Here is a 14575-nt window from a genome sequence, read left to right on the forward strand (position 1 = left end):
GTGTAGGCTGGTCCTTTTGGTCCCATCCAACAGATGTCCTACTGTACCTCAAACTGCTAATCCGGGTGCTGATAGAAATGTGTCTGATTTCACAGTGCATCACATTCATTTGAGTATGGGGCTGCATAGCCGCAGATCAGTCAGGGTGCCATCTTGATCCTGGTTATCAGAACTGGACCACGAAGCAATGTAAGAAGGGTTTGTGTCTTAAATGTAAAACATCCTTTGTGTATTTTGACTTTAAACTCTGAAGAAACCTTGCATGTTGAGTCTCCTTGGCTAAGCAAACAATCACAGTCTGGTCTGACGAATCACATTTTCTTTTATATCACATGGACAGCCAGGTGGTGCCTTGCTTACCTGGAGAACACCTGTCACCAGTGTTGGTCAAGTTACTTGAAAAAAGTAATCAGTAACTAATTAGTGATTACTTCCCCAAAAAAGTAATCCCGTTACTCTACCGATTACTTATTTTCAAAAGTAATTAATTACTTAGTTACTTTTTAAAAACACGATTTACAACATGAATAGGTGATAAAGCGATAGATCTTTCAGCCCAATTCTACTTTTTCTGCATAATTCATCATACAAAATGTAATCAAATGGAAACGTGTCTTTTTTTTAACTTATTTTATCAGTTTTAATCTTTTAACTTTATGCATCAAGCAAAAATTTAATTATATGCAACATTCTCTGACTTGAAGAAATTAGTTTAACATTTAAACCTATTTTCTGCACATTCCAGCACATAAAATAAAATATTTTTTGTGTTTACACTCAGTCTTTCAAATAGATGCAAGTAAAACACAGCAGAAAATAAATAAAATCAAAGACTAACGGTCCTGTTGCTCTATTTTCACCTGTAAAGCAGGAGTAGAGTAGGCGGAGGTTTACCCTGGTGCAGGTGTGCCGCAGCGGTCAGTGGAAGAATCCGCGAGTTTCTCTGTGAGTTTCCCATTACGTCGTTGTGCACTCGGAGCTTGTTTAGGGGTTTTTTCGCTGTAAAAATAAGTTTTCTTCCCACGCACAACGGACACTAATGTTTTTGTCATTTTTTATGGAATCAAACTCAAAGTAGGGTCAGTACTTCCACGCTTTAAACACTGCATGCTCATACTCTCTCCCGCACTCGATATATGATCCATTGTTGATCTGCACACAGCTGTTGTCACGAACGTCGCACTCGCTTACGTCACTGTCATGAGACATTCTCGCAAAAACATCACGGTTTTAGTAACGCAGTAACGCAGCGTTCCTGCGGGAAAGTAACGGTAATCTAATTACCGTTTTTGCAATAGTAATCCCTTACTTTACTCGTTACTTGAAAAAAGTAATCAGATTACAGTAACGCATTACAAGTAATGCGTTACTGCCCATCTCTGCCTGTCACCAGGTGAACTATGGGAAGGAAGAGAGCAAATGAAGGCAGTGTGATGCTTTGGCAATGTTCTGCTGGGAAATCTTGTGTCCTGTCATTAATGTGGATGTTGCTTTGAGACGTACCACCTTCCTAAGCATTGTTGCAGACCATACACATCCTTTCATGGAAACTGTATTCTCTGATGGCTGTGGCCTACTTCGGCAGGATAATGTACCCTGCCAAAATAGTTCAGAAATAGTTTGAGTAGCACAATAACGAGTTTGAGGTGTTGACTTGACCTTTAAAATCCCCAGATCTCAAGCCGATCAAACACCTGTAGGATGTGCTGGATAAATAAATCTGATTAATTGAGGCTAGACTTCATAACTGACAGAGCTTAAAGGACCTCTTGCTAAGTTTTTGGTCACAGCCAAGAAGTTGCTAATGAGCAGCAAAAGTGTAAAGTAAGTGTAAGTTCCTTCTGTTCCAGAAATGTTTAAGCTAGATGGCTAATATGTATTTACGTGTAAATGTGTTTGTCAGGGGCTGGGTCTGTGACCCAGCATTTTGAGTTTGTTTTGTATTTTGTATTTTCTTATGTTTAGTATGTGAGTTCTTGTGTTATTCTTACTTAGGGTCTAGTTGAGTTTTAGTTTAGCCAATATTATCATCTATGTCTCCTTGGTTTATGTGTCATGTTTCCTTTCCAGTTTATCATGAGTTTCATGTCTGTGTTGTGTCCATGTTGTCAAGCTTGAGTGTCATGTCTACAGGGAGTGCAGAATTATTAGGCAAATGAGTATTTTGTCCACATCATCCTCTTCATGCATGTTGTCTTACTCCAAGCTGTATAGGCTCGAAAGCCTACTACCAATTAAGCATATTAGGTGATGTGCATCTCTGTAATGAGAAGGGGTGTGGTCTAATGACATCAACACCCTATATCAGGTGTGCATAATTATTAGGCAACGTCCTTTCCTTTGGCAAAATGGGTCAAAAGAAGGACTTGACAGGCTCAGAAAAGTCAAAAATAGTGAGATAGAGAGGGATGCAGCAGTCTCAAAATTGCAAAGCTTCTGAAGCGTGATCATCGAACAATCAAGCGTTTCATTCAAAATAGTCAACAGGGTCGCAAGAAGCATGTGGAAAAACCAAGGCGCAAAATAACTGCCCATGAACTGAGAAAAGTCAAGCGTGCAGCTGCTAAGATGCCACTTGCCACTAGTTTGGCCATATTTCAGAGCTGCAACATCACTGGAGTGCCCAAAAGCACAAGGTGTGCAATACTCTGTCATGGTCTGGGTGGGTACCTGCAGGTCTCCAACGGCGACTCCTCCTCCTTTGGGCGGAGTTCGGTTGCTCCTCCCTGGCTGACCACCTGTGAGCAATTATTCCAGCAGTATATCAGACCTGTGCACTCAACCGTTCATCGCCTGAGCATCTGCTATCCCCATAGGTAGCACCTGGAGTGGAGGTCTTGTCTCCCTCATTCCCGCTTTCCTGGATCTGGGCCGCTTGCTGCTGATACGACGTTGCCTGCCGGCCCACCACTCACTTGCCTGCCTCCCCACGTCTCGACTGCTTCCGGGCCTTCCGCTCCACCTGTCCCCTCCACCTGAAACCAATGCCCCGGCCCCTACGTAGTCCTGTTTCCACCTCCCCGATGCCTCTGCTGTTCAGCTGTCTCCTAGAGGTGTCTAGGTCACCCTTAGTTATCTTAGATTATCCTACGCGCCACTAGTGTGGTGGCGTCGTTTTTGTTTTGCTTGTGTTTGCCTGGGGGCGGAAATAAATCCTTTGTTCCCTTACTGTCTCGCTTCCGGGTTGGTTTCTGCACCTGTGTCCATCTCTGTTCCCTCGTGCTGCTGGGCCGTGACATACTCAGAGACATGGCCAAGGTAAGAAAGGCTGAAAGACGACCACCACTGAACAAGACACACAAGCTGAAACGTCAAGACTGGGCCAAGAAATATCTCAAGACTGGTTTTTCTAAGGTTTTATGGACTGATGAAATGAGAGTGAGTCTTGATGGGCCAGATGGATGGGCCCGTGGCTGGATTGGTAAAGGGCAGAGAGCTCCAGTCCGACTCAGACGCCAGCAAGGTGGAGGTGGAGTACTGGTTTGGGCTGGTATCATCAAAGATGAGCTTGTGGGGCCTTTTCGGGTTGAGGATGGAGTCAAGCTCAACTCCCAGTCCTACTGCCAGTTTCTGGAAGACACCTTCTTCAAGCAGTGGTACAGGAAGAAGTCTGCATCCTTCAAGAAAAACATGATTTTCATGCAGGACAATACTCTATCACACGCGTCCAAGTACTCCACAGCGTGGCTGGCAAGAAAGGGTATAAAAGAAGAAAAACTAATGACATGGCCACCTTGTTCACCTGATCTGGACCCCATTGAGAACCTGTGGTCCATCATCAAATGTGAGATTTACAAGGAGGGAAAACAGTACACCTCTCTGAACAGTGTCTGGGAGGCTGTGGTTGCTGCTGCACGCAATGTTGATGGTGAACAGATCAAAACACTGACAGAATCCATGGATGGCAGGCTTTTGAGTGTCCTTGCAAAGAAAGGTGGCTATATTGGTCGCTGATTTGTTTTTGTTTTGTTTTTGAATGTCAGAAATGTATATTTGTGAATGTGGAAATGTTATATTGGTTTCACTGGTAAAAATAAATAATTGAAATGGGTATACATTTGTTTTTTGTTAAGTTGCCTAATAATTATGCACAGTAATAGTCACCTGCACACACAGATATCCCCCTAAAATAGCTAAAACTAAAAACAAACTAAAAACTACTTCCAAAAACATTCAGCTTTGATATTAATGCGTTTTTTGGGTTCATTGAGAACATGGTTGTTGTTCAATAATAATATTATTCCTCAAAAATACAACTTGCCTAATGATTCTGCACTCCCTGTACGTCTCCCCATGTTTTCTGTTTTATTCTGAAGAGACCAGTGTTTCCATGTTGAGTGTGTTTTGTTTTACTTCCCCCTGTGGCGTCATGTTCATTTGTATCAGCTGTGTCTCTCCAGGTGTTTCCACTTCCCTCATTACCCTTCTGTGTATTTAAGTCCTCTGTCTCCTTCTGTTCTTTGTTGGGTCATCTGTTTGTTTTCATGTCAGGTCTGAGAGTTTTTGTTAATGTTAATGTTCTGTTTCGTGTTTGGTTTGTTTCATAGTTACGTTCTCACATGTTACTGTCCAGTTTCATGTTCTTGCCCATCGTCATTATCCCAATTTAAGTTTCAGTTTAGTTTCACCCTTGTTTTGCTTTGCCTTGTTTTTCTGTTTTTTTGTATCAGCTGCAATTTTTTTTGTTTAGACACCAGTTCATTTCTCCCGTGTCTGCATTTTGGGTCCTTTCCATAAAACACAACGGCATTTCCTGCTGTAACAGTGTTGCTTTCTCGTGATTATTTTTCTTGTGTGGTTGAAATAAAATAACTCCTTCTACTGGTACTGTAGGTTACTGCGACTTCTGCATGCATGTCCATTTCACTCGTTGGCAGCAAAAGATGAACTACCACAATATTAGGCAGGTGATGTCAGTGATTTGTCTGATCGAAGAAGATGAAGCAGTCAGATATCATCTACAATGACCCTTTCGGTTGGTGTCAAATGTTGACCTAATGTTAGCTCAAATTTCTGACAGGTTAATCCTCAGTCCTGAACATCCGAATGCAACAAATGGACTTCAATCCTGACCAAGTCCAGGTAGGTAGTCGGAGAGCAAAGAGGTGGAACAAAACTGAGTCAAGAAAATACGGCCTTTAAGTCTGACATCATTAGCCGTTTCTGGATCCAAACTCCACTTCAGGTCCCAAAGTCAAACAAACTCTGCAGCATCACTGAGAGTTAAAAACTGTCTAAATCCTTTCATCTGTAATAAAATGAACAGTGTGGCTGCTCTATCAGGTGTAACAATTAATTTTAACATCCACTAGATTCTACCAAAACAGAATCTATGAAGTTAGCATTGAGTTAGCTCACTAGTTTCCATCTAAAGATGATATACCATGTTCTGACTGAGGGATTTTTGAGAAATTAAAATGTACAGCTAGCTATCACCTCCGACATAAATGAAGACAGAAAACTAAACAGCAGTGACGTTTGTAGGATTACTGAAGTTGGCCTAGCTGGTATATAATGATGTGCTACTTTTTGGCTAGCTATGGTTAGCATAATATAAACACAGTTAAGCTGGAGGATGAATGTAACTTTTTTCCACTCAATAAAAGTTAACAGGAGGGTTCCCAATGGTCAGGGACAAATGCAATCACACGGCAGGATGCTGTAAATGGACAAAACTTTAGTCGGGAGAACAACTGACATAATCTATCCACAATATGAGGTTAGTCATTAACAGACTGCTGCATGGGCTGGGCTGTAGCTACATCGTAAGGTTTTAAAAACTGAGCTTTAAAATAATTAGTGGTAATAAAAAACAGGAGGACTGACAGTGATCACTGCTCTTTGTTAGGGTTGTTCAGATTAAATAGAACAAGATACAAAGCATTAAAACATGTTAAAAACACAACAGCCTTAATGGACCCAGAAGCAGGGTTCATACGTTGTGAGTTCACAACTGTAAACATTTAAATATATCACAATGAAAAGTCTAACCGCTGCACTAGTCCTATACTTGTGTTACAAGGACAAGCAGGCACAGAAAGGTAACAGTGGTTGCACCCTGTCAAACACAGTGCCTTTTACCATCTTTCTATTTAGATGTGTCAGTGCAACGGCCTCTGCGGTTTCAGCAGGATGTGCTCTTACGCTCACACATACCTCATGACCCAAGGACCACTTGCTGTAAACACCCAACAAAACTGTAGTTTTCAACAGGTCTTGTTTATTTCATGCTGCAACTCATATGAGCTCAGAATACTTCTTTTATCAGGAATGCAAAACCATTATTGTATAACCGTGATTATTCAAACAGCAGTTGAGTAGAGAGTAAAATAATCTGACACAGATGCTGAAACTCAGTAAAAATGATATGAATTAAAAATGTAACATTGCATTTATGCAATTTAAGAGCAACAATTTCCTAATCCTGAATGTTAAACATCAAAATCCTGTGTGAATACAAATATTCCTGATTATCTCTTTCTGGACCCAGAAGTTGCCGTTTTCTTGTTTAACCTTTTATTATCTACAATGAGCTCACTGCCAGAATAAATATTCTGTATACTCAAGTTATTACTCAACACATGTTTTTAATTAAATGTGTTTTCATTACAGAGTGGGGTATACTGGAAATGCAGGTAAACTGGTCCAATAAAAAAAATGATCATGTTTGTACACTCAACAAAAATATAAACGCAACACCTTTGTTACTGCTCCCATTCCCCATGGGATGGACGTAGAGACCTAAAATTCATTCCAGATACACAATATAACCATCCCTCCCAAACAGTGGTCACAAATCAGTCCAAATGTGTGGTAGTGGGCACATCTGCCATATTGAGATAATCCATCCCACCTCACAGGTGTGCCACATCAGGATGCTGATCTGACATCATGAGTAGTGCACAGGTGTACCTCAGACTGCCCACAACAAAAGGCCACCCTGGAATGTGCAGTTTTGTCTCACAGCAAAATGCCACAGATGCCACAAGCAATGAGGGAGCGTGCAATTGGCATGCTGACAGCAGGAATGTCAACCAGATCTGTCGCCCGTGCATTGAATGTTCATTTCTCAACCATAAGCCGTCTCCACAGGCGTTTCAGAGAATATGGCAGCACATCCAACCAGCCTCACAACCGCAGACCTCGTGTAACCACACCAGCCCAGGACCTCCACATCCAGCAGGTTCACCTCCAAGATCGTCGGAGACCAGCCACCCAGACAGCTGCTGGAACAATTGGTTTGCACAACCAAACAATTTCTGCACAAACTGTCAGAAACCGTCTCAGGGACGCTCAACTGCATGCCCGTCGTCCTCATCGGGGTCTTGACCTGACTCCAGCTCGTCGCCGTAACAGACTTGTGTGGGCAAATGCTCACATTCGATGGCGTCTGGCACGTTGGAGAGGTGTGCGCTTCACGGATGAATCATGGTTCACATTGTTCAGGGCAGATGGCAGCTGAGAATGTCCCAGTTCTTGCATGGCCAGCATACTCACCGGACATGTCACCCATTGAGCATGTTCGGGATGTGCTTGACCGGCGTATACGACAGTGTGTACCAGTTCCCACGAATATCCAACAACCTCGCACAGCCATTGAAGTGGAGTGGACCAACATTCCACAGGCCACAATTGACAATCTGATAGACTCCATGCGACGATGTGTTGCACTACATGAGGCAAATGGTGGTCACACCAGATACTTGACCGGTTCTGGGTCCCCAGACCCCCAATAGCGCAAAAAACTGCACATTCCAGGGTGGCCTTTTGTTGTGGGCAGTCTGAGGTACACCTGTGCACTACTCATGATGTCAGATCAGCATCCTGATGTGGCACACCTGTGAGGTGGGATGGATTATCTCAATATAGCAGATGTGCCCACTACCACACATTTGGACTGATTTGTGACCACTGTTTGGGAGGGATGGTTATATTGTGTATCTGGAATGAATTTTAGGTCTCTACGTCCATCCCATGGGGAATGGGAGCAGTAACAAAGGTGTTGCGTTTATATTTTTGTTGAGTGTATAACATATTCAATGCAGACCAAGCTGCATTTTCTAAAGTTTTAGATCTGATTACGATTCATAATTCTTGAATATAGGCTATGTCTAACCGTGTAATTCTTCTTAGATATCATACTGTATTTTCCACTACAGGCTGCAGTAAACATGTGCTCGTGACTTCCATACAGTAGATACTGTGTCACCTCTGGCTGGCCAATCAAACACATTCTTGCCTCTCAAAAGCAGCACAGCAACCTTAATTTTACACGAGAATCTCACCACAATGGTGTCTTCAGTGTTTGCCTTCGGTCTTCTGTGCCTGTTCTTGGGAAAAATGGGTAAGTTCCATTATCATGAATTCAGATTTTTGTATTGTGAAGTTATTACATTGAACTGAATGTACATTTGTTTGTTTTTTTCAATTCCACTACAGTTCAGATGACAGAGTCACAAATGTTCTCATCTGTTCATCCAGAGTCTCGTTTCATATCAGCTCAAGTTGGTGGAAACCTGACATTAAAATGTTTCCATGATGGTGACAGGTCTGCAAGACTTTACTGGTTTAAGCAAAATCTGGGACAAAAACCAAAGATCATCTCTCACTTTTTCAAATATAATGTGAACAACTCTTCTAATGAAGAGCTCAAGAACAACCCACGCTTCACACTGGAAACACAAGACGGCAAATATCACTTGACAATCAAAGATTTGCACATTTCAGACTCAGCTTCTTACTACTGTGTTTACTATTTATACACTTTAACCTTTTTAGAAAACATCATCGTCAGTGTAAAAGGTTCAGGTGTGAACATCAAAGCTGTGGTCCAACAGTCAGCATCTGAGACCATCCAGCCAGGAGGCTCCGTGACTCTGAACTGTACAGTACACACTGGGACCTGTGATGGAGAGCACAGTGTTTACTGGTTCAAAGACTCAGACGAATCCCATCCTGGACTCATTTACACACATTTGGGCAGAAACGATCAGTGTGATAACAAACCCAGCACACAAACGCACACCTGTGTCTACAGCTTGCCAATGAGTAACCTGAGTGTTTCTCATGCTGGGACCTACTACTGTGCTGTTACCTCATGTGGACGCATACTATTTGGAAATGGGACCAAGCTGGAGCCTAAAGGTGAGTAACCTTTTCTACCTGTTGCTCACTTTATCAGTACTAAAAAATATAGATAAAAAAACAGATCTATTTCTGTTGTGTTGCAGGCACGTTTAATTCTCAGGGCTTGGTGTATTTCTTGAGCGGAGCTTTGACATTCAGCTCCATCCTCAGTGTTTTACTGGGATATTTGCTGTACAAGATAAACAAAAGAAACAGACACCAATCGACAGGTAAGTGGAGTCTTTTAGGTAACAGCTTAGACCGGTTTTAGCTAAAGTTGGATTTTCAATTAAATCAGTTACTTTGTGTTTCACAAACAGAATCTCAAGCAAGATTTTCAGGCCCCGCAACAACAAGTTCAGAGGTGAATAGATTTTTTAATGACTTCTTAAAGCGCTCTTCAACAAACTTTTTACAGTCTTCTGTTTTATGGCCACTGTTTACATCTGAAATCATGTTCTTATCTACTTTGTACACATTTTGACAGGGTTTCCAGCATGCTGACAGCCTTCATTATGCTGCTTTAAGCATTAAAATCCCCAAGAGATCAAGAACACAGAGAAACAACACCGACGATGAATGTGTTTACTCTGCTATAAACAAATAAAGATGGATATTTGCAAATGAGGTGGCCAATTTTCTTTATCTATTGGAGAAATGCTGTATTGGTGTCTCGTAGCATAGACATTTTTGTACTTTCACTGTGGTAAAATTGTAATGATACAAATTTAGGAACTTCTGCCCTGTTTGTTGTTTTTGTGATGTCAAGGATTCCCCCTTTCTTTCTTGTTCTTTCATTGTTTTTTCCATGTACCAATGCATTTGTAGGAGATATTTAGTGATACTTTTCTACAAGTTTAATATATGAAATAATGTGCTTGTTTTTATCCTTATTGCTTTTCATGTAATTATGGAGACATTATGGACAAATTCACTGATGATCAAATAAATCTATTTTAGCTCGGTAAAGCATGTTTGAAAGGATTGATTTGTTCCTGTAGAATATAGCAGAGGCTCCAAGACCCCCGCTGTCCACTAATATGATTATGGGGATATGATATATGATATGACTTGAAATTGAGGAACACCGTGGGACATGTCCTTCGAAGGCCGGAAGTGCAAGGCTGTAAAATGGGACGGTCTAGCCTCTGATTTGCGTAACCAGCTATCTCTGTGGAGTTTAATAAAGTCAGCCATCTGCTCCTTGCTATCTAAAACATAACAAAACACTGGAGTAAATTCTCAACCATGTCACACTTCGGTTTAATCCGTTTTCTGTTTGACATTTATTCAGATGTGTAAAAACTATAACTTTAATCACAGCCAAACCGATTTACTCAGGACCAAATAAAACACTTAAAAAAAAAGCCAAACAATAACATTTTTAAGTTATCTAAGTGACTTATATATCATCATGTTTAACCTGAGAAGCAAAAGACTGCGAAAAGCAAAAGCATCAGAGCACTTTTGCAAATATGCAAAGTCTTTATAAATCGAGCAGATATTTGAAGTTTACACAGCTACATTCTCACCTGAAAATATCTTAAAAGTTTATTTTGAGACTCAGAAAGAGTAATATTAAAACCAAGTAGCGTCGCCTTTGTTTGAATTCTGGGATAGGTTGGGCAACAAAGGATACACCCAACCCATCCTTCAAACCCGGGAAATGAAGGACGCATTTGTCGGCCGCATTTGGAGGAGTCTGAGACAGCCTGCGTCGCCTGGCTGTCATGTAATCGGTCTACAAATGCAGCGTCCGAAGGATGCAACCCCTGAATTTGGACACAGCTTCTGTCTCCCGGTGAAAATTGCCTAAGTGTTTGCATTACTCCCTTCTTCTAGCTCCAAGTTACTCACCAAGTAGCAAGAAACCTTTGTGGTCACACTGTGAGTGGATGACGTTGACTATGATGTGGTGCCTTCAAACAGGGGAGGAGCCACACACATATATCACCTCAACCTCCTAAAAGCATGGAGAGAGGCTAAAACAGCTTTTCTACTAAGCCTGGTGAGAAATAAGTTGGAGTTGCCCAATTCCACCATTCCCACCTCCCTCCATTATGATGACCATCTCACACAGGCCCAGAGAGCAGCTGTTGCTGCTTTGCGAAAGCCTTTTGCAGATGTGTATCCCCCCTGACCTGTCATACCAGTGTCAAAGAGCACTGTTTTGTAATGTGCCCTTGTGTGAGGTTGCATTAACAGCCCTATAGCTTACCCCAGCATAAGAGACAAATATTGAGAGAAAATTGGCCAAAATGCTAACAATATTAGCAATAGAAGAGTCACACAATGTGTTGTCTAGTCCCATAGGTTTTGCATCAACTACCATAAGGAGTTTGATGTCTACCCAATGCCTCAGGTTGATAAACTCCTGCACTGGTTAGGCACTGCTCACATTTTGCCCTGAAGAAGCACACATCCCAAGAGCAAAAATGAGGTGAGGTGGTTTTTGGAGTTGGTTTGTGCCTGGCTTTGTGTCCAGAGAGGTGGAGCAGTGGGTTCAGGGTGTAGTGTTAGGGGAGGCTGACTGATACAGCTGACCTCAATTATCTGATCATAGAAAACATGCATTTACCCAAAGGTAATCATACAAACACTGGCACTTATTTAATCTTATTTTTTTATAATCTTTGTTAAATGCATCTGTGGTTATTAACAGGAAGTAGACTGTATCCAGAGATGTCTAAGGGACTGAACATAATGGGGAAGTTAGCTAAATAAAATAACATTTGATTTTTCCTTTGCATGCTTGACATGTCTGTAGCAAGCATGACGGACCCCACCACAAAGTTCGTACACTTCGGCAACTTTATTGTGTTGCTATTACTTTCAGCACTCGGCTGCAGCTGCACTTACACACACACAACAATGAACTCAGGACCCAGTTCATTCTTTTTATGTAGGTGAGCCATGGTTGCTGATGGAGTTCCACTCCCCTGCAGCTGCGCCACAAACCATGCCCACCAATGTCTTTTCTTAAATGTATTCTGATTGCAAAGTATTTGGTTTTCAGCTGCAGAGAGACTCCTTTGGCAGTCCATAAAGATTTAATTTAAGGCTGAAAATGTTAAAGAATTAGAAAAAATGTTTTCAGTACCATATATATAATATATATAAATGTATTTTTTTTCTTATCTCATTTGCAATGCATGAAGTACTACTAGCTCTGCTGTTACTCCCTGTCAGTCTTAGTCCTGACTCAGACATTCAGTGCAATGATTTACTCTTTCCTCTCTGTGTCAGGTTGTGGTTTTTGGGAGGATGTTAGTGTGTTAGTCTGACCAAAAATAGATGCGACCTGAGAGAAATAGCAGCAAAGTCAATTTCAATAGTGTTACCTGAATGGCACTGTCAATACCCTTTAGGTAACACAGACATATTACCTACAGTCCATTTCAAATAACAGTAATGGCAACAGACCTTCCGAAATAATAAGAACACAAAACACATGCTACCTTTTAACATAAAGACCTACCATGTTACATTTGCTTTTATTCTCACTTCTACGATGAAAGTGAGTTGAAATCTGTTTGCAGTTTTCACAACATCAAAAAAGTGTATACAGACCTCATTACAGTCTGCCTCCTCTGGACAGCATGAGAAGTGTGTCAGTCATACTGTCACAAAGAGATCGATATCATGCGAACATCTAGCAAGTGCCGGGTGCCTTACTGAGTCTCTACTGAGTCTGTAAATGATGAACAGGAATAAGTTCCACTGTATGTTGTCAGTTGTGTTTACAATCTATGTAATGATCAGTTTTAGACTAAAAATATATTTTTAAAAAAACAAAACAAACATGACACAACCATTATGGACCTGTCGCTATATCATTCTACCAAAGGCAACAAATGTCTGTGTTAAACGCACAGAAGACACATTTCATCCTGGGGGCAGATCACATGGCTTTGCAATGGCCAATCAAAAGCTGTCTTGTTTCTAAAGAGTGGAAAAAAGTCAAGGTTCATTTCATTTAACACAGAGGTTTGCACACGATGACACCTCCCAACTTTGTTTTCTATGTGACATGTCTGATCTTTGGAAATTTAGGTGAGTTATGATTTTTTTAATCTATCAGTGGCTATGATTGCTCCTCTATACACATGTGTTCATGAAATGTTTCCTGTAAAATTAATGCTGTGTCTGCGTTGTCTCATTCTCTATCAGTTCAGTTGACTCACCAGAATTTCTCCGTAACTCATAAGCAAGAGAGACGGTTTGTATCAGCTATTGTTGGTGAACACTTGACTTTACAATGTTTCTATGAAGCCAACGATGCAACGAGGTTCTACTGGTACAAGCAGAGTCTTGGACAGAAACCAAAGCCCATCTCTACTCAGTATGTTTTTAAAGCAAATGGGACTTTTCATGATGATTTCAAGAACAATCCACGCTTCACCCTGGATACAGAAATAGGGAAAAACCATTTGTATATAACAAACTTGCAGAAGTCAGACTCAGGTTCTTACTACTGTGCAAGGCGGGTTTCTTTAGTCCTAGAATTTGCAGAAGGCACTACTGTCAGTGTAAAAGGTTCAGGTTTAAACATCAAAGCTTTAGTGCAGCAGTCAGCATCTGAGACCATCCAGCCAGGAGGCTCTGTGACTCTGAACTGTACAGTATATACTGGGACCTGTGATGAAGATCATAGTCTTTACTGGTTCAAAGACTCTAGAGATTTTTACCCAGGACTCCTTTACACCCATGGAGGCAGGAACGATCAGTGTGAGAAGAACGAACAAACATACAACTGCACTTACAACCTGCCTATGGAGAGCATAAATGTGTCTCATGCTGGAACCTACTACTGTGCTGTTGCCTCATGTGGACACATACTGTTCGGAGAAGGAACTACTCTGAAATATAAGGGTAAGGAACATTGTCACAACAAATACAATATTGTGCTAATAAAACTCTAAAAAGTGCAAAAACATTCTGAAATCCTTGATCTGGAATTCTGGGTCTTTACAGACAAGAATAAATCTCACTTCTTGGTGTATTTCTTGAGTGGAGCATTGGCTTTCACCTTCACCGTGGTGGTTTCTCTGGCTTTCGTACTCTACAAGATGAATAAAAGAAAAAACTTCCAATCAGGTATGGACCATTGGTGCTACTTACATCTAACAGCTTTTATTCACTGATTTGGCTTTTCAATCAGATTTCAATTGTATGTATTTCACATTTAGAGGCTCAAGCAAGATTTTCAGCTCCCTCTGTAGAGGTATGTTTCATCTGTCTAAACGATTTTACAATTTAAATAACATAAAACACATTTTTCACAGCACTTTTTATTAGAAGGCATTTTTTGATATACATTTCCTTTTTTTGACAGAATGCTCATACAGACAACCTCCACTATGCTTCTATAAATGTTAACATTTCCAGAAAATCAAAGAAAGAGAGGAACAGCAAGACCGAATGTGTTTACTCCAGTGTGAAGCAGTAG

General features: G+C 41.1%; 2 protein-coding genes across 2 annotated transcripts; both read left to right on the forward strand.

Moving 5' to 3' along the window:
* Positions 1-8289: 8289 nt before the first annotated feature.
* On the forward strand, positions 8290-9733 carry LOC146675375 (uncharacterized). The gene is made up of 5 exons (XM_085402517.1): positions 8290-8344; positions 8440-9144; positions 9231-9356; positions 9447-9490; positions 9614-9733. Exons 1-5 carry the CDS (start codon positions 8290-8292, stop codon positions 9731-9733), a joined length of 1050 nt encoding a protein of 349 aa, XP_085258643.1.
* A 3391-nt stretch (positions 9734-13124) lies between these two features.
* LOC146675376 (uncharacterized) lies at positions 13125-14575 on the forward strand. Its single transcript, XM_085402519.1, has 5 exons — positions 13125-13179; positions 13297-13998; positions 14101-14223; positions 14316-14350; positions 14462-14575. The coding sequence occupies exons 1-5, from the start codon at positions 13125-13127 to the stop codon at positions 14573-14575; spliced, it is 1029 nt and encodes a 342-aa protein (XP_085258645.1).

Source organism: Rhamphochromis longiceps, linkage group LG3 (genome assembly GCF_057381845.1).
Source record: "Rhamphochromis longiceps isolate RC_006_pf linkage group LG3, R_longiceps_female_GT1.1, whole genome shotgun sequence".
NCBI lineage: Eukaryota > Metazoa > Chordata > Actinopteri > Cichliformes > Cichlidae > Rhamphochromis > Rhamphochromis longiceps.

Bases quoted from the DNA above. Each gene is read 5' to 3' on its own strand.
- LOC146675375 (XM_085402517.1), top strand. From the start codon at position 8,290: ATGGTGTCTTCAGTGTTTGCCTTCGGTCTTCTGTGCCTGTTCTTGGGA. The intron at 9,145-9,230 runs GTGAGTAACCTT...GTTGTGTTGCAG, and splicing joins GACCAAGCTGGAGCCTAAAG to GCACGTTTAATTCTCAGGGC. The intron at 9,357-9,446 runs GTAAGTGGAGTC...TTTCACAAACAG, and splicing joins AAACAGACACCAATCGACAG to AATCTCAAGCAAGATTTTCA.
- LOC146675376 (XM_085402519.1), top strand. From the start codon at position 13,125: ATGACACCTCCCAACTTTGTTTTCTATGTGACATGTCTGATCTTTGGA. The intron at 13,999-14,100 runs GTAAGGAACATT...GGGTCTTTACAG, and splicing joins AACTACTCTGAAATATAAGG to ACAAGAATAAATCTCACTTC. The intron at 14,351-14,461 runs GTATGTTTCATC...TTTTTTTGACAG, and splicing joins TTTCAGCTCCCTCTGTAGAG to AATGCTCATACAGACAACCT.